The sequence below is a fragment of the Siphateles boraxobius genome, unplaced genomic scaffold (assembly GCF_051911475.1).
Source record: "Siphateles boraxobius isolate OS27281-9 unplaced genomic scaffold, OSU_SipBor_1 7, whole genome shotgun sequence".
Lineage (NCBI taxonomy): Eukaryota > Metazoa > Chordata > Actinopteri > Cypriniformes > Leuciscidae > Siphateles > Siphateles boraxobius.
The window spans coordinates 33,881,341-33,899,739 of NW_027509197.1; the positions used below are offsets into that span (position 1 = coordinate 33,881,341).

At 35.6% G+C, this 18,399-nt stretch overlaps 1 protein-coding gene across 3 annotated transcripts in view; it reads left to right on the forward strand.

The window, feature by feature from the left end:
• Nucleotides 1–18,399, forward strand: part of itprid2 (ITPR interacting domain containing 2) — a 47,385-nt gene that overhangs the window by 13,134 nt on the left and 15,852 nt on the right. The window contains exons 2-9 of one of the 3 annotated variants that reach the window (XM_077215862.1): nt 3,836–4,034; nt 5,537–5,579; nt 7,529–7,578; nt 8,171–8,224; nt 10,450–10,492; nt 10,569–10,667; nt 12,123–12,331; nt 16,393–17,051. In XM_077215862.1, the coding sequence (XP_077071977.1) occupies nt 3,878–4,034; nt 5,537–5,579; nt 7,529–7,578; nt 8,171–8,224; nt 10,450–10,492; nt 10,569–10,667; nt 12,123–12,331; nt 16,393–17,051 (1,314 nt within the window). In that variant the 5' untranslated portion in view covers nt 3,836–3,877. Of the gene's footprint in view, nt 1–3,835; nt 4,035–5,536; nt 5,580–7,189; nt 7,379–7,528; nt 7,579–7,757; nt 7,969–8,170; nt 8,225–10,449; nt 10,493–10,568; nt 10,668–12,122; nt 12,332–16,392; nt 17,052–18,399 lie in introns of those variants that run through there. The other 2 variants (XM_077215863.1, XM_077215864.1) reach the window with 2 other exon arrangements.

Sequence of the window (18,399 nt, forward strand, 5' to 3'; positions counted from 1 at the left end):
AAATCGCAAGCCCATATGGAGCGGAGAGCATGAGTTCTGCTGTGTTTATGGAACTAAACAACTACTACGCTGTTTGTGAAAGGGAATGGACCGTGTTGCTCTCATGTAGCTGCTGTTACATGGGTTATTGACAGATTTAGTAAAGAGACAACAAAAAAGTCTCTATCAACATGCTTGACTGTTTTGATACTACTTTTGTCGAAGTGGCCATGTATCAAACTGTTTTTAGGACTCACATTACTCATATTGCAGTATTTACACACTTTTTGGTAGTATTTTTAAGTTTGAGATGAATGTTTCCCATGAGCTATGTAAAAGATATGAACAAACCTTATTAACTGCAGTGGGAGGACGCATCTCTTCAGTGGGTTGTACCGTTATTTCATGTTTTTAAAGCACTCTGCTGACGAAACCCTGCAAAAAAAATTCTTTCCAAGAAATTTCAGTAGACAAAAAACTCCAGAAAATATGAGCTGAAAATTATAAGTGATCTAGGAGCTTTATACAGCGTTATAAAGTGGATGCCATTGAAAACACAGTAAGTCTATCCCTCACAGCCTCGCTTTCATGCCTGTCATGGAGCTGCTCTGAATAAGGGCTATTGACACTCTGGCAAAGCAACATTTGCTGATGTGATGTATAAATTGGACATTAGAAAAGGTTTATTTGTGTACTAATGTAATTAATCATTGTGTGTTGCAAATTAACAATTTGTTTTTAATGAGAAATGGGGTGTTTGGCTTTTTAAAAAAAATTTTTTAGGAAATCTACATACTGAAGGACACCGTTTGCTTCCTTTTAACTTTCTCCAGGTTGATTTGACATCAATTCTGTCATTGCGTCAACCTAAAATAACAACCTCTGAAGAGATTTCAACATGTGAACAGACATGCAGCTAAAAATGAGACTCTGTTTGCATTATTAGACCTTTTTTCATCAACCTAGTACATATTCAACGAAATTAGGAAATGCCTCTATGGAATACTTGGTTGTATGATTGTTTGTTTGCAGCAGTTTTCAGTCTAATATTGATTGTACGAAGAGTGCTAAATATTTGACTCTGCTAGTTTTTGTCTTTTGTGTATTACTCTGCAGTCTTAAAATTTAAACTCTAATCAATATACATGATCATTTCGATCTAGTTTTTAATGGATCCATGCAATAAGGAGGTGAATGTACAATTAGCCAGATGTTATCGCAAAATAAACCTCTTTATGGTGATATGAGACATTATCTCCCTATTTTGAGAAAATGACTATGACAGGTCAGTGTTTCACAGCATTTTTTGTTTTCCATTGTCCACAAATCTTTTTTAAATTAAATTAAATTGAATTAAACAATTTGCCATAGTTTTGTTTTCATTTAATCGATGGGCTTAATGTAACTTTCTGTAATCTCAGAAAACTAAAATATTATATTAGTATTATATAATATACACGCATAATATATTATTAAAATATTTAATTAATTTAAAATAATAATTTAATTTCAGGATTGCAGAAGTTTTAGGAGCTGCATTTCTTTTAGGGACCCCGCTAATAAGTTTACACGAGTCTTCCAGTCATTTGTGATTTTCTGCATAAGATTTTTTTTTACTTACAGTTTCTGTCTTGTCATAACTATTAAAATGTATATTCATTATACAAAAAAAAAAAGAATTTTCTTCTTTTAGAATTAGGCTACATCATATATCCAGGTTTTCCAAGACTTCTGATTTTTAGCTTATTTTAATATTTATTTTTGTCTTATTTAAAGGCCCCCTTGGAAGTTTGCTTATGCCTCTTGGTTGTAGATTATATAACTTTGTGAAGGCATATATTTAGGCAGGTATATTCTCTAATGTTGATCTGTTTCCTTGTCAATATACTTTGATAATAAAATGAGGTGGTCATGCTGGCTGACAAGATTTCGTTTTTGTCCTACATCTTTATCAGTCTGAAAATAGACACATGCTATTAATAGCAGTGTGTTAATTGTGGGAGATCACACCGCTGAATTATAAATCCATCCCATTTGGTCAGGCTCATCTGTTCCTTCATAAAGTGCCAGATCCAAAACAGGAAATGACTCCGCACCAGCTTGTAATCTTTCAACTAAACAGACATTTCCTGCTCAACATGTTTTTTGACTTTTTCTTTCTACCATCTATTCCAGCTAAGACCCTCATCCCGCCCCCATCTCTCTCTCTTTATCTCCCTCTTCCTCCCTCTCTTTCTTCTGTTTGCGTTGTATTGACAGGAATCTCTGTAGATGTTATTAGTTTCTCATGCTGGTTATTTGTTGTTCCAGTGCTGTCACATGGCCTTCATCTCTTATTTGATTTTCCAATAATATCTGGAAGCAAATGTTCCCTCTAATTTTTGTTCTTGCTAAGCAAAACATATTCCTTTTGGACAGAGCCTTGGACTATGTAACAATTTAGTTCTAAGGTTATCACATTTTGTAGACTCTTTGAAGATTTTTTTTATATATATTAAAAAAATAGAAACAAAAAAATATATATATTGCAAAAACATGCTCTTTGATTATTTAGACTGACTCTATCAGGATGATTGTTATTTAAATCTGCAGTGTGTCATTTCTACACCTCTAGCATCTGCTATTGGACAAAAACATGGCTCCGATAATTAGAGCTGCACGATTAATGGTTGTAAGATTGCAATCTTGATTCAAACACAAACGCTATCTTATTCCTAAATCGCAACGAATCGCCTGTCTATTACCTTTGCAAGTACAATCCCAGGGAACATTCAGATCTGCGTTGGCGCTGCCGCTGAGCCAGAGAGAGCAGTTGTCATCTATGAAGCAGCTTCATAAACAGTCTTTTCAACCACGCAGTATCGTTATATCTGTTTTAATAATTCAAACTATCACAGAAGTACTGGGATAAAAGTTTACATTTTGGATATAAACATTAATGTCTGCCCTAGTGATCAAAATAGATTGATTAACCTTTTGAAAGTAACTTTCAATCGATTCAAATCAAGATTGTATCGATTACATTGTTACGCCAGTAGGTGGCGACAAGCGAAATGTATTATCATTGAATCATTCATTCAAGATATTCGTTCAAAAATGCTGATTCATCCAGTAATGAAACGTGTGAAGGATGTATGAGTGAGTCATTGAATTATGTATTCAGGTTTTTTTTCTTGAAGAATTTTCACTTTTTTTTCATTCAAATTAATTAAACATTTTAAATCGACTGCAGTAATTAACATTCATGTTACTTTTAGTTGTCTGTTCAGAATCGTGATCTCTATTTGAAACAAAAACGAGGTGCTTTTATGCAATTTTTCCACATGCATTATACCACTGTAGATTTCAGATTTACATTTATCATCATGCCAGCATTTATGAGGGTTTATGGGCTCAGCAATAATTACAGAGAATTACAAGTGAGAAGTCATACACATTTAGGATAATATATGTAATTTCAGAGTCTGTTTTTGATTGCGTCCATTTATGCTATGCATGCAATTTTGGCTTTGAGAGTCTGTGTGATTGGAGACGGTGCTGTTTAATGTGCTGGCACCTGGTCTATTACACATTCTGTTTTCAGTTAACACCCTTCACCAAATTCATGTGCAAGTAATGCATCAAAGACATGTCAGCTCATGCATTTCTGTTCTTGCTCAGACGAGCATATGATGTGTGCAAAGTTTTGGTTTTTGTGGCTTGGTTCAGTAGAAGAAGACTTTTAAAAGTCTGCTTCATAAGACACAAGACAGTCATAGCACTCTTCTTCGGACCTGCCCCCAATCCCTCTGGAGAGATGCCTGGATATTGTTGCGCAATTCAGATCTGAGTCTGTCCCTCTTTGCTTTTTGTGCAGGTGAACCGTCCCCCACTGTAGTTTCCCATCCGAGCCAAGGACATGGAGGAGTGCGAGTCCGCCCCTGCCAGTTTCAAGAGGAGGGCCTGGGCTCACAGCCGAGACTCCTGGCAGGCATCTGAGTCTCAGGACCAGGGAGCAGAGGAGCCGCTGTCTGCACAGCCTATGGAGGATAAGACTTCGACAGCCTCGGAAACAGGTACAGTCTTTCTGTTAATGGTATAACGGTTTCATTTTTTCAGGTCTGTTCAGTTCTGTGGTTACCTTCATACTTATCTGACCTTCTTCATATCTAAACTTCTACTCGTACTTTGAGATCATCTTCTGCACTCACTCTTGTTCTCCCTCGAACTTGCACAACTTCTATAGGGAACAACTTCTTATTTATGGAACTTGTTGCCACAGGATGTGCGAAACAATGAAAGTCTTCTTGTTTTTAAATCTCGCCTTAAGACCCATATTTTTAGGCAGGCTTTTAAGTGATTGCTTTTATGCTTACAGTGTGTCCAGGCTGTAAGAATGATTAATTGTCATTTAAAGTTGATTGTTTTATTGAGTTTTTTAGGTGTACTTGAGTGTCATGTAAGGTGCCTAAATAAAATGTATAATAATAATACATAGTATTAGGGTTGAATTTTCAGAAATAATATGTAATCTCAACCAATTAAGCAATGATTGGCGCAGCCATGTGGTTTCAAAAATGCAGAAAATACAGTAGAAATCTTGTTAAAATATTGATGGTATGTTTAAATTTAACAACATGGTAATGAACAGCAATATTTAACATTGTATATTGTTGCGTAAATGTTTCAATATATGAAAAATACCACACAAAAACTTATACTACACAGAGATTTAGCGGTGCAAACAAATAGTTTTTTAATTTAGATTTTAAATCATTTGATTGAAATTGGACAGTTTGAACTGATTCATGAAAATAAAATGTATTATTATATTAACTATATTTTTGGAAGTTTTAGCCAGAGATGTTATTAAATACTCTTGATTCTGTAGAAACTGATTAATTAATCTCCAAATAATCAATATATTTGATATGCTAAGTTTGTAAATTGCTAATAAGGATGTTAATTGCACGCACACAGTTACTGATAACTAATATTTTAACATATTGTTTGCTTGATATGGATTGTATTGCCTCTTTAAATGTCATGGAGCTTTTTTTTTAACCACGATTTTGCATGAATTAAGCCTACAGAATAACAGTCTGCATTTTGTAAATGTTAACATTTATTGGCCTTTAAAAATTCAGTGATACAGAGAAATATCATTAATACTCTTATAAATGGACACCTAAAAAAATGTATGCAACTTTAGGCTGATATTTATATGCAAACCAGAATGGCAAACCATACGATTGTTGTTTTTATCATTTGAATCTGAGTTATCAACGCGGCTTTTGGGGGTTTACTGGAAGTCGTAATGAACACAGTAGACAGAGAGATTACAGAGGTTTGTCTGATTGGTTTGGCATTTGATTCTCCATGCAAGTCATGATAAACCAATTAAGAGCAAAGAAAGTTTTTTGAAAAACAGGAATCACAGAACAGAACACAGTGGTAGTTCAGAGAATGCCGTGTTTGCCGTCACAGTCAGATTTGATGTCTGTTTGTTTGATGTTGCTTTTAGGCAAATTAATTTGGTTATTACACGGAACGGTTATTTGTATTTTTTTTTCCTCAGGTCCTAATCCAAATCAAGTAGAAAACTGGCTCAGGACCTGCAGGTGAGTTACCTAAAAAAACACACTGCTCATAAAATACAAAGGCAAATAGTGTAAGAAAGATGTGTGTACACGCCATGGTGTGACGTGAATTGGTAAGTAAACAAATCGCTCAGATGCGTTCTGGCAGAGAAAAGCCTCCTGTCTCTGACAAGCTGTAAATTTGAGAGAATTGTGTGAATAGTTCAGTTGGTTCAGACCGTGATCTTCCCAGAGTCAGGAAAGTCTTTACTTGTGAGGACTGACTATTGTCCTTTGTATTTGCAGGGCTTTTTTTTGGTGCCTTTTCTGGGTCTGTAGGGGCCCATTAATGCTGAAGCTGTCCTCAGAGAGTTTTTAGTCTTTCTCTCTGTACTGCCAGGCTGTTTTTCTTTTAGATGCAGGACTGTTTAGCTCTTAAACGCAGGAGGAAAGGGCCATTTATTTACTTTGTAGATATACGTCCCTCATGACCAACATAAACCTTCCACGTGAAAAACAAAACCGAGATTCCAGAGTTGTTGGTGCGTGTCCCTGACTGTCGTTTCATCTTGTGATCTAAAAAGAAACCTTGCATGTTTGTTTGAACACTAAAAGAAATTTGGCTTAATGTCATTTACTCAACTTTTTTCGTTGAAGACGCGAGAATCGTTTGTTGTCAGTGATGCGATTAATATTTTATTGCGGATCATAATCTTTGAGTTTAAAAGCTGGTGTGCTTGTAAAGGTTTTACCAACATGTTTGGAATTATTCACATTGATGAAGTTATGTTGCTGTTCCAAAGTGAAAAAAAATAAACTAAAATAAAAACCGAGCCAAACCACATTTGATATGGGCCATTATAATGACATGGTTTGGTAATATATATATTTTTTAAAGTTTTTGAAAGAAGACTCTTATGCTCACCAAGGCTGTGTTTATTTGATGAAAAAAATGCAGTTAAAAAAGTATATTGTGAAATATTATGACAATTTAAAATGACTAATCCCCATTTGAATATGTTTTATAATGTTATTTATTCCTGTGATGGCAAAGCTGAATTTTCACCATCCAGTCTTCAGTGTCACATGAACCTTCAGAAATCATTCTAATATGCTGATTTGCTTCTCAAGAAACTTTTATTATTATCAATGTTGATGAATAGAAAGTTTGGTTACACTTTATTTTATGGTGCATGTGCCAGTGTAATTATACATTTAAATACTGAGTAATAATAATTAACTAGCCTACATGTACTTACTATAGGATTAAGGTTAGGAATAGGGTTTGGTTTGGGCTAGTTACATGTAATTATGCATAATTTGCTGTTTTTACTGAAGTAATTACATGGAACACATGTAACAAGGACAGTGTAAAGTAAAGTGTTACTGAAAGTTCAAAAGAACGGGATTTATATGAGACTTCAATGATGAAATGATGAGTAAATGCCATAATCTTATTTTTGGGTGACATGTTCCTTGATAGTTGATTTAATCAAATGCTCAGAACTAATGTAAATTTCCCCCGTCGAACCCAGTGCCACACACTAGGTCAATAAAAATACCTCGTGCTCGTCCTATTCCCAATTCCTGCTCATTATCATTAAACACACATGAGACAGACATCCTCCTACAGGCTGACAGGAAATGTAAGTGTCTCTACCACCGAGAGTTTGCTGGATATCCGGAGTCTGAAAGTCTTTCGGTGGTGCTGCTGGTGTTGTGAAACATGGCGTGAGCTATTCTTAGCCTTGTTGTACGTGGTGTGTTTTTTTTTTTCTTACGCCGTTCGGATCTCCAGGTGTCTGGATGAAAGTGGCAGGGGATTTCGAAGGCAGCGTTTTGTAAGTGCCAATAGAGTCTGTGTCAGGGCTTTTGCAGTTCTGTGTGTGCGAAGAAAAGAGCACGAGAGGGAAGGATGTTTGAGCTTGTTTTTAGGGAGAGATCTGGCGAGTGTAAGGAGAGGATATGACGTGTTATTGATCTTTCAACAGGACTCCTCTCGGGGCCTCTTTGGATGAACAGAGCGGCAGTCCGTCCAGAGGTGAGTTCATCTTCTTCAGACCAAAAATGATGCGTTTATTTGCATTTACATAAGTTGCATGTCGACGTTCTGGGATCGGTTTTACTGTTAAAGGTTACTCAACTGCTGGCTGACTCTCTTCTCCACCACTCCTTGTGAACTTTGGAGCAAGACCTCACAGTGCACTACAGCGCACATGCACATTCATTGGCACACACACATGCGCGCACACGTATGCTGCTCTGGGGCCAATAGCAGACCCCCACACACTCCAGGCAAAGTAGTGCTTGATTAGATGAAGGGTTCTTCAGAGATTTCAGGACTATACAGGACTGAAGCCAAGAGCCAGATAATGTGTTATGGATCAGGTCATTCGAAACTGCATCAGCAGTCTTTCTGATAACTTTTTAGGTAAGGCAATTGCATTTAAGAGTAAATATTTACTTTTAATCTCTCAGTGCGTGCAAGCCATAGCCACATTCGGGCTCTGGAGTACTTGGATGTATTTAAGTGTTTTTTTTATGTTGAAGAGAATGGGAAATCATCACTTGTTCGTCGCAATTGGTCAGTGTAAAGTGTTTGCTCTCTGAAAGCTGTTCTCTTTGTTTTTCAGGGCCATTAAAGAATGGCTGTAGCTTTGAAGATGACCTGTCCCTGGGAGCTGAGGGTAAGTACCCGCCACTTTATCCCTTATCAGATGTAATTGCTCTTAAGTGTGCTCCTTTGTGTGGAATGTGCCGAAGTATTCCAAGAATCCCACGTAGCTTCTCAGAGGTTAATGAACTGATTGACAAACAAGAATGACTGCTGGCCGCCTTGTGTTATGGCTGTGTTGTTGTTTTTAAAACCTACTGGGTCTGTTGTCAGTTTTTGTGCTGTTTAGTGTTAACTTTCTATTTGGATTATGTGCTGTTAAGGACACACAGTGACATGCTCACACATGTATGTGATATTCTGGTTGAAAGACTGGTCTTGGCACATCAGATAACTTATCTCTGGTTTCATTGTGCACCTTATGGACCGTGTGTTAGCGGGAGAGGAACGCTTAAATAATAAAAGTGACTTTGCAGCTCACTTTTAATTCCACTAGTTCTCAATGTCATAGCAGAGGTGTAGCAGAAGTCTGATGTTAGCTAGGAATTATTTGTGGTGAGGAATTATTTAATTCCGATGTGTAATGTCTAATTAGGGAGTGGATTTTTTTTGTGCTACACTTGTTTTTTGTTTGTTACATTCTGAGGGTCCAATATGGCACATTTTCAAGCCATAGATTTTGCTGATCGGCCATTAATTATTATATTTTCTTAATTATTTATGGTGTTTTTCAAAAAAAAACATTTATTCTTTCATATTATATTTAAATAAATATATTTTATTATATATTTTAAAAACAAAATGTAAAATATATGTATGTATATTTATCTGTGTGTGTGTGTGTGTGTGTGTGTATATATATATATATATATATATATATATATATATACATGCAGAAAAAAGTTTCTCCTCAACTTGTTGTGTTGTTTAAACTAGTCATGATTCTACAACTGTAAAAATACACCCACACATAAAAAAGCATAATTAACCAAGAACATACAGTATAATTGATGGCCTATTACACAAGCAAACAATGCAAGTGCTTTTCATACTATTAATATTGTTTTTACATTAATTTGTCATTAATAATGTTTAAAAAACAACAGTAATAAAACAATATTTAAGTTTTAAGTAGCACACACAGGTTCCAAAGTTAACACTCACCAAGCAAAGACGTGCATGATTCAAAACAAACAATACAGCATACAAAAAATTACATTTAAAAAAAAAAATATATATATATATTTACTTTCATTTTATTTTTTTCTGGAGGGAAAAATGTAGGCATCCTAGATTTTTCGCGGTGGAAAACAATTTTTTGAATGCTGTATTGTTTGTTTTGACTCGTGCACGTCTTTGCTTGGTGAGTGTTAACTTTGGAACCTGTATGTGCTACTTAAAACTTAAATATTGTTGTATTACTGTTGTTTTTTAAACATTATTAATGACAAATTAATGTAAAAACAATATTAATAGTATGAAAAGCACTTGCATTGTTTGCTTGTGTAATAAGCCATCAATTATACTGTATGTTCTTGGTTAATTATGCTATTTTATGTGTGGGTGTATTTTCACAGTTGTAGAATGACTAGTTTAAACAACACAACAAGTTGAGGAGAAACTTTTTTCTGCAGACTTGCCACAAGCCATTGTGCAACTGCATTCGACCAGTTTTCACCCCTCACTGTGTCTGTATGTGAAGAAGCGAGTCCAGACTAGTTCCACTGAATGACTCAGCTCCGATCCGCACTTATTGACAAAAGCACAGGAATCAGGCAGCACCAGTTGTGGAGATTTCTGTGGAAATTCGAGGTTGAGCATTTACACCTGAGGCTGATGGATGAGTGCATGTAAACCAGGATTCTTCAGGCCAGAAAAATCTCTGGCTAATGTCCTCAGCGTCTCTGTGTTCAATCCTGTCCTCTTTAGTGAACTAAAACCTGGTGTCTAATGTGATTTGTAACACGAATCGTTTGGCAGGTTAGGATGTGTGCACATATAATTCTGTCATTGTGCTCTAAGTGCTGAGGAAAAGTGGATTGTCGTCCAGAGTGGATGTTCTCAGCTGAATAAATCACTTTTGGAAATTAACATTATCACAACGTTAAATAAGGCTCTTTCGTAAAAAAAAAAAAATCGGATTAATCACACAATGCTAAAATGACAGCCAGGGCTTTTGCTAACTGCACTTGTTGTGTCAAAGGTCGACAGGTGGTTTGAGAGGAATTTGGTATCAAATTAGGTAGGAATCCAGCACAGTTAATCCTATATTCTTCTTTCTCTCTCTCGTCTCTACAGCCAATCACCTCCAGAACCGCACCACAAAAACAGAGGCCAATGGGTAAGTAGGACTTCCAAAATGTTCCCATCTTGTGTTTTGGTCTAGTCACAGGTGGATGACTGTCTTCTTTCCTCAGCTATGAAATGCCAGCCAAGGCCAAAAGGAGCCAGTTCAAACAGAGAGGCAGAAGTATGAACTCCACAGGCTCTGCAAAGAGCAGCACCACAGTGTCCAGGTACTTTACAACAATGACCATACTAAAGTTATTAACACATGTCAAATCTATGTGCTTGTGAATCAGCAACAACTCAAACAGTGATTGGGCAATGAGTTTGAATACAATAAATGTATAATCATTTTAATTTACGTTTTACTATAGTTAATGATAATCTAGCTATATTTAAATAACTTTTACTTCTGTTTCACATTAGTGATAGACCAGTTAGTCAGCTGATATTTGGCTAGTTAGATAGCTATGGCTAATTATTTTATATGCATTAGACATGGTGTGTATAAGAGTTCAGATGCAAGAGCCTCTGAGTGCCATCTGAAATTTTCTTCTAGAATGCGCATTTTTATCAAGCTCGTGTATTTAAGTTCAGTAATTTCACTTAAATGACAATTAATAGTTAATTTTCATTGCCATTTAAGTGAAATTACTGAACTTAAATATACGAGCTTGATAAAAATTATCATTCTAGAAGACCATTTCAAATGGCACTTAGAGGCTTTTGCATCTGAACTCTTCACTGTAAGTACAGTATATGTACAGTGTGTGTGTATGTGTGTGTGTATATATATATATATATATATATATATATATATATATATATATATAGATGTGTGTGTGTGTATGTGTATATATATATATATATATATATATACACACACACATATCTATATATCTATATATATATATATATATATATATATATATATATATATATAATGTGTGTGTGTGCTAAACAGGAAAAAAAAAAATCCATTTCATTGTATATTTCCTACATAACTGTGCTACAGTAGTTCATACATCTCTCATCATAAAATCTTGATATCATTTTTATAATAAATAAGCGGTGTAGCAACTACTGCATGCAAAGATGGTTGAAAATCACCAAACTTGTCCTTTAGGTGTCCAAATATTTTTGGCGGCCTTGAACTGTAAGCCATGCTTCGGCTGAAGTGTCTTCTGACAGAAGGTTTATGCAGAGTTGTTTGAACTGGACTTATGTTAATATTTAAAATTGCATCTGTGTTAAAAGTAATGTGAAATTTCTGAAATAACCCATGTTGCTAACACTTTACAATAAGGTCTCATTTGTTGACATTAGTTAATGCATGAACTAACATGAACGAACAACTATAACTATTTTTACAGCATTAATTAACCTTTGTCAATGTTAGATAATAAAACATATTCATGTTAGTTCACAGTGCATTAACTAATGTTAACAGACACAACTTTTGATTTTAATTTAAAAATGTAGATGTAAATGCAGAGATTAACATTAACTCAGATTAATAAATGCTGTTGAATTACCATTATTTTTCATGGTTAATTCATGTTAACTAATGGTAACCTTATTGTAAAGTGTTACCTAGATCTTTATATGCAGTGTCTGTTTCACTTTGGCAAATGTCGTTTGGCTGATGCAGATGTGTGTCTTCACGGATGTTGTTTTTCCTGCAGTGTTTCGGAACTGCTGGACCTGTATGAGGAGGATCCAGAGCAGATTTTATACAACCTCGGCTTTGGACGGGAGGAGCCTGACATTGCTTCAAAAATCCCTTCTCGTTTCTTCAACTCGTCTTCTGGCGCCAAGGGCATCGACATCAAAGTTTACCTGGGAGCCCAGATTCAGCGCATGGAGTTGGAGAACCCGAACTATGCCCTAACAAGTATGTCAACTGAGCTGTCAATAGAATCTATCATGTTGGATAGCGTTTCTGCCCCCGTGGTTCACACCGATCGAAATGTTTAATTGAGGGAAATTTTAAATGTTATATGCAGGGTGTAGCGAGCATTTAGAAATGCCTACATTTGTCCCCGCACCTTTTATTAATCTGAAAAATAATCATTACATCATTGTTTCGTTTTGCATGCCTTGATGCTTAGAAATAACATTTTAGCTAGGCAAACGGACAACAGTTAAGTCGACATAGTAAAAATAGACTGTTTACCTTCTTAATGTGCACAATTCATTGTGCATGTAATTGCAAATAAAAAATGTTTGTCCTAGAAATCTTTTATCAAAATAACTTAACTTCCTCTGCTTTTTGAAATGACTTTTCCACCACACACGTTTTCAAAAATTCTCACTCCTCGCTCGCTCTCTGCTCTCAAGTGAAAGCGAAATTTGCACCGTTACGATCTACTGTACATTTTTTTTCTATATTTTTTTTGCATCTGGAATGCCTATGTATTTCTAAGTCTTTTTTCTTAATCTCAGTAATATTTCACAAAACATACTTGTATTTTGTTTGCTTTTAGTCTACTAATGCAGTTTGATTAAATGCATATTAATGACATGCAATTGAATTTAGTGATGAATGATATATCATTATTGACCAATATTTGTTTAATTTTTTTCTTTGTCAGTCTTGGCATCAATTGTTTAATTGTGCATTAAAAAATCTAATAATTGACACTGTTAAATATTAAAACAGCGGTAACATTGCAAATCTCAAAATGAATATCCACTTTTCATTCTGTACATTTATGCCTACATATATTCCTAAATTCACTTCCAGCATTTCAAAAAATAATTTAAAAAAATTCTGTTTTAATTCATATATTTTGACAAAATAGTGTAGAATTTTAATATTGGACATGTATTAAAATGATCAACCATAACTGTTTACTAACCATAAAAATATATATCGACATCATTATCAGCCAGGATTTTAATATCAATTCATCTTTAATTGCATTATCGATCCTCGGGCGAGAGTGAGAAAAAAAATAAACGCTGCTTACACTCGACAGTCTTACGCCACTGCATACAAGTATTTAACCATATAAAGATGTAAGACAAAGACAGCAAGAGAATAGTTGAGGGAAGTTGTGGTGCCTAGAAAAGAAGTGCGTTTGACTTTAAGACCACATTGCAGAACATCTAATCCATGGCGTTTCTCAATTACTCCATATCTTCAACCAAACACTGAGCTCCTAACCCTCAAACACTCGCTGTGTGTGCATGTGCAAGGGCTGTTCAGACTCAGTAGAAGTAGAGCACAACAAAGCCATTGTCCTCCGTGGGCACAGAAATGAGAGGCAGAGACAGACGGCAACGGAGAGAGAAAGTGACAAGCAGGCTGTGGCACAGCAGAGCTGATTCTGCCATCCGCTCACATCAGGATTCGGCCTGTGTGCCAGCTCTGTGCCAGCTTTTGTGTTGGCCTACATTTGCATAATTCTCACTGAGCCAAGACAAAGCATCGGAACAGGAAGAACCTTGGTGAGGGTAGGGATGTGTGAAGTCTGTAATAAGGCCTGTTTTGTTGATCGTGAGGACACTGCATTTGGCTTCAGGTCCGCTTGGTTGCTTAGTTTTAGTAAGTGCTGGTCTGGCTGTGAACCGTTGGGGTAAAATTTAGTAAAAATATTTTGTAAAATACCAGTTATAAATTAATTTACTCACCCTCTATCTATTTCCAAACCAAGAAGAGAATCATAAAAGCCTCTAATTGCATTAAAAAGTGAATAATGTTTAGTTTATCACAAAAAGCTATGATATGACTTTACAGAAGTCATCTATCATTCTATCTATTGTTACATCTATCTATCCATCTATCTATCTATTGTTCTATCTATCTATCTCAAACAAATTATAATTATATTTGATGGTGCAAATGGTGCAGAAAATTGTACACTTTACCTTTTCAATATTCAAAAATTAATATAAATATTAACAAAGAATGTATGTTATGTAAATTATTTTAATTTAACATTTTATTTATTTGTTTGTTTATTTGTTGAAGCCCAATACAATTCATGATATTTTTATATTGATGTTTCATTATATTCATATTTAATATAATTATTTGAAAAGCTTTGTTTGAATGTAGTTGTCAATTTTCTTAATTTATTTTTTAAATAAACAGATTTAAATTCCATTTGATGGTGCTAATAGTGCAGAAAATTTTACACTTTAACTTTTAAATATGAAAATATTAGTATTAATAAAGACTCTAATTTAGGTCAAATCTTTTAAAATAAACATTCCGATTATTAATTCAAGTAATTATTAAACGTACAAGGTATTATTCAACAATTATTGCTGTCAATATTAAAATAAACAACAAGGAAACAATTTACAAGTAATAGAACAAATAATATTACTGACAGACAGCAACCGTTTTATTAGGTTAGTAGTAAACCGTTATTTTGACACTCTTTTTTTAATGCCACAACCTAGACTAACCAACTGTTTATGCTCATACCTCACTAGGCAGGCATTTCGACCAAGAAGTGGATTTGAATGTTTATTCCCGTTTTGTGGACTTGTTCCCCCATGTCTTGTTGTCTTTTCTTGCATAACTCTTGCTTCTTCCTCCCTAAATGCTGGGGGCTGGGATCTCGAATCGGACTTGCTTGTCCCTCTTTCACAGAAAACCACACTCTCTGTTCCTCTTTTCTTTTTCTGGCTCATGTCCTGCGAGCCGTTCCTGAACGCTGACTCAGACAGCCTGGCTGCATTGCAGGAGATAAATGAAGACGATTGATTTCTGAGCACCACACATCACTGGCTTGTTATCACTTGTTATCATTCCATTACATGCCTGCAGTATTTTCAAATCTTTTTCCTTTATGTCAGCCATAATGACAAGCTTGATGTTGATAAAAACCAAATACAAAAAAACTGTCACACAAAAGTTAACCGGATCTTGTTTTTTGCACAGAGAGATCATAAAATACACGCTTCACTTATATAACTCCCATATGAACAACAATAAGTAATTACACTGCTTTAGAAACCAACCATTTGCCTTTAGAAAATCAGCATTACAGAGAAATTGACAATACAATTATTGACTCATTTTGAGTCTGACATGTTTAACCTGCAGTTAAAGTGAGTCAATTCTGTCCATGATTCAGAATAAGGATTCCTGTAGTCAATTCAGTCTAATTTACAATGCGGTTTGACCGTTTCAGAGATTACTTTATTTGTCTGTTAGTTATTTATTTATTTATTCATTTGTTTATTAGTTTGTTTATTTGTTGAAGCATTATATAATTCATATATTATAATATATTATTATTACAATCAATCATTTATTGTGCTTTACTATAAAAAAATGCAATATATTATTAAAATATGTATTTTTAAAGACTTTTTTACTATAGCAGGTGTAGGAAACACTGTTTGAAAAGTGCTTCCTATTGTTTCTGTTTTCATTTCTTAAGTTTCTCCTTTTTTTCTTGACTAAATCATTTAAAGGGGCATTCGGCAACTATTTCAACTTAATAAAACCGTTTAGAAATCATTTGGATGGTTTAACAACCTGTTCTGGTGAGAATGGTGACTTTCCCCGCTCCCCCCAGCTTTCCCAGGTGGAAAACCAAACTTGCAACATGGGGACTAACGTCCCGGTAAGTTGGAAATAGTAAGTCTCGTGAGAAGCGAGAACGAGAGAGAAACACAAACTGCTTTACGGCAATTCGGCATAAACACACACGCCGCCCTCAATATGTATGATGTGTTACCCACCTCAGTAGACTTAGCTCCACACGATAAAGTTGGCCGGCTCCGATAATAACAAATGCACATGAGCAGCGGTAGAAAGCGAGAGGAGTGCGCCGCAAGTGAGATTTTTTACGACATTGTTGTGAAATATACGCCTCACAGCTGTAGGGGGAGCTAGTTGACAAAACATGCGACGACAAAAGTGAAAATCAGCAAAGATATAGCTAGAGTTGCGGAATGCCCCTTTAAAGTTTTGCTCTCCTTTTTCTGTAGGTCGATTTCGTCAAACAGAAGTACTGGCTACGGTGGCAAACGTTTTCACAGAAATCTACTCCCACGTGTCCGGAAGACCCATGGAGAAAATCGGCAGTGGCGACATAGAGGTTAAAATACCTCCATTAAAAAGGAATAATTCCGCTCTGAATGTGGCTAAAATTCTAAAACGGAACATTACGAAACAAAACCTGATGGTCTCCGGCACAGAAGGATCAGCCAAACAGCCTTCAGCGCCTGATGCTGACAGCGCAGAGTGTGAGAACTCTGACATACGGGACGGGCTGACGGATACCGAGCACAAGCCACAGCAGAAAGTCTTTAGGAAAAAAGATTCATCTCTGGCAACAGTGACTGAGGAAGCACAGCAATGTATCTCAGAGGCCTCACTCAACGGAGAAATCCCAGAACCTCTAGCCAAGGACTCTACGTTAACGAATGGTGATCACTCCAGTCCGTCACCAGCTCTGGACAAAGACACGCCACTTTCCCCGGTCCTGGTGAGCATCAGTCGGGCTTCTGACGAGAGTGAACTCAAAGAGCACGAGTGCCAGAACACCATCACTTCCACCCCAGATAAAGAACCATCCAACCTGCTGCCCAACCCACACATAGCCCACCTGCTCAGCCAGCCCAGAGACTCCTTTGAAATGGAGGAGGTACAGTTCCCTCTTGCTTCCACTTTACCAAAGCAATCCTCCCTGCTTTCCCTTGTCCAGTTCTCACGCTGACAATCATCTTAAAGTTTCCCCTAAAGTTTCTTTTGTGTGAGTTTTGTTGTAAAAACAGCAGAGGGTCATGACACTTAAAGCTAAAAATAAGTAGGGAACATGGAGCGCCTGGAGTATTTTCTGGGGATTATGGTTTTGCCTTTGATTACTATGTTGGAGCATGATACTATTTCCTAATAGCAGACAATTTTAACTAGTGATACTTAGAGTTGGGAATCAAAAATCGATTCCAATTCTGGAATCAGAAACGCGTTTTAGAAAATTAAAAAATTTCTATTCCTCTTATTGATTCCTTTGTATGCATTTTAATATGACTTTAAACCATTCAAGCGCAAGAATATCCACACACTGTTTTCTATGCTATGCACACATCCAAAGCATGCGCACAGAAAGCTATACTGTATAGTGCGCGATACAAAACTGAGTTGTCCTCGACGTCTTTTTGCACTTGAACTGACAAATACACAAAAAAATGTACAAAATATCCTCGTAAACACCGTTGGTTATGTCTTAAGTGAACGAAAAAAGTTGATAAGAAAACACGTGTAACAGTATATTGTATTTGTGCAGCTCTTAAAGTGACAGCAGCCTAATATTCCTGCTGCCTTATCTATAATAGCGTTAATAACAAACAACAAGACAGAGAATATGTACTCGCTGTTTTTGAGTGAATAACTTTTGTAACGATATTTTTCTAATGTATATTTTATTTATAAAGTGCAGTGTTATTTTTACATTTGATTAGTGTCTGTATCTGAATAGTACATGAAAATCTTAAAAAACTGTTGTATCTTTGTTCAGTTGTATTTATTTGTGCGAATGCTAATTTGTTTATTGTTTATAGTTTTTAATTACTGAGTGTTTAGCTGTCTTTAATGCTTGAAATTTATATTAGTTAGGCTAGTTGTTTTTGCTATGGTATTTTTTAAACCATAGTCACAAGTTCCTTCTTTAAAATTATATTATTATAAATTAATTGAACAGTCAAATATTAATTTTAAATTACTAGTTAAGGTAAAATAATAATAATAATAATAATAATATACTTTTATAATATTAATGCTTGATGTTTAAACTGACAGGACTTAAAATACATGCAAATGATAAACTTTCACTATATGATGGTTAAACTTTGCAATTACTCCGCGAATCGCAAACGTTACGGGCCGGGGAGCTGCTGGCCCGTACTGATCATGAATTTACTGATCAACTACGATCCCTAAGGCTACTTACAGTAGTGATGGCCGGTTCGTGAACGAATCGTTCTTTTGAACCG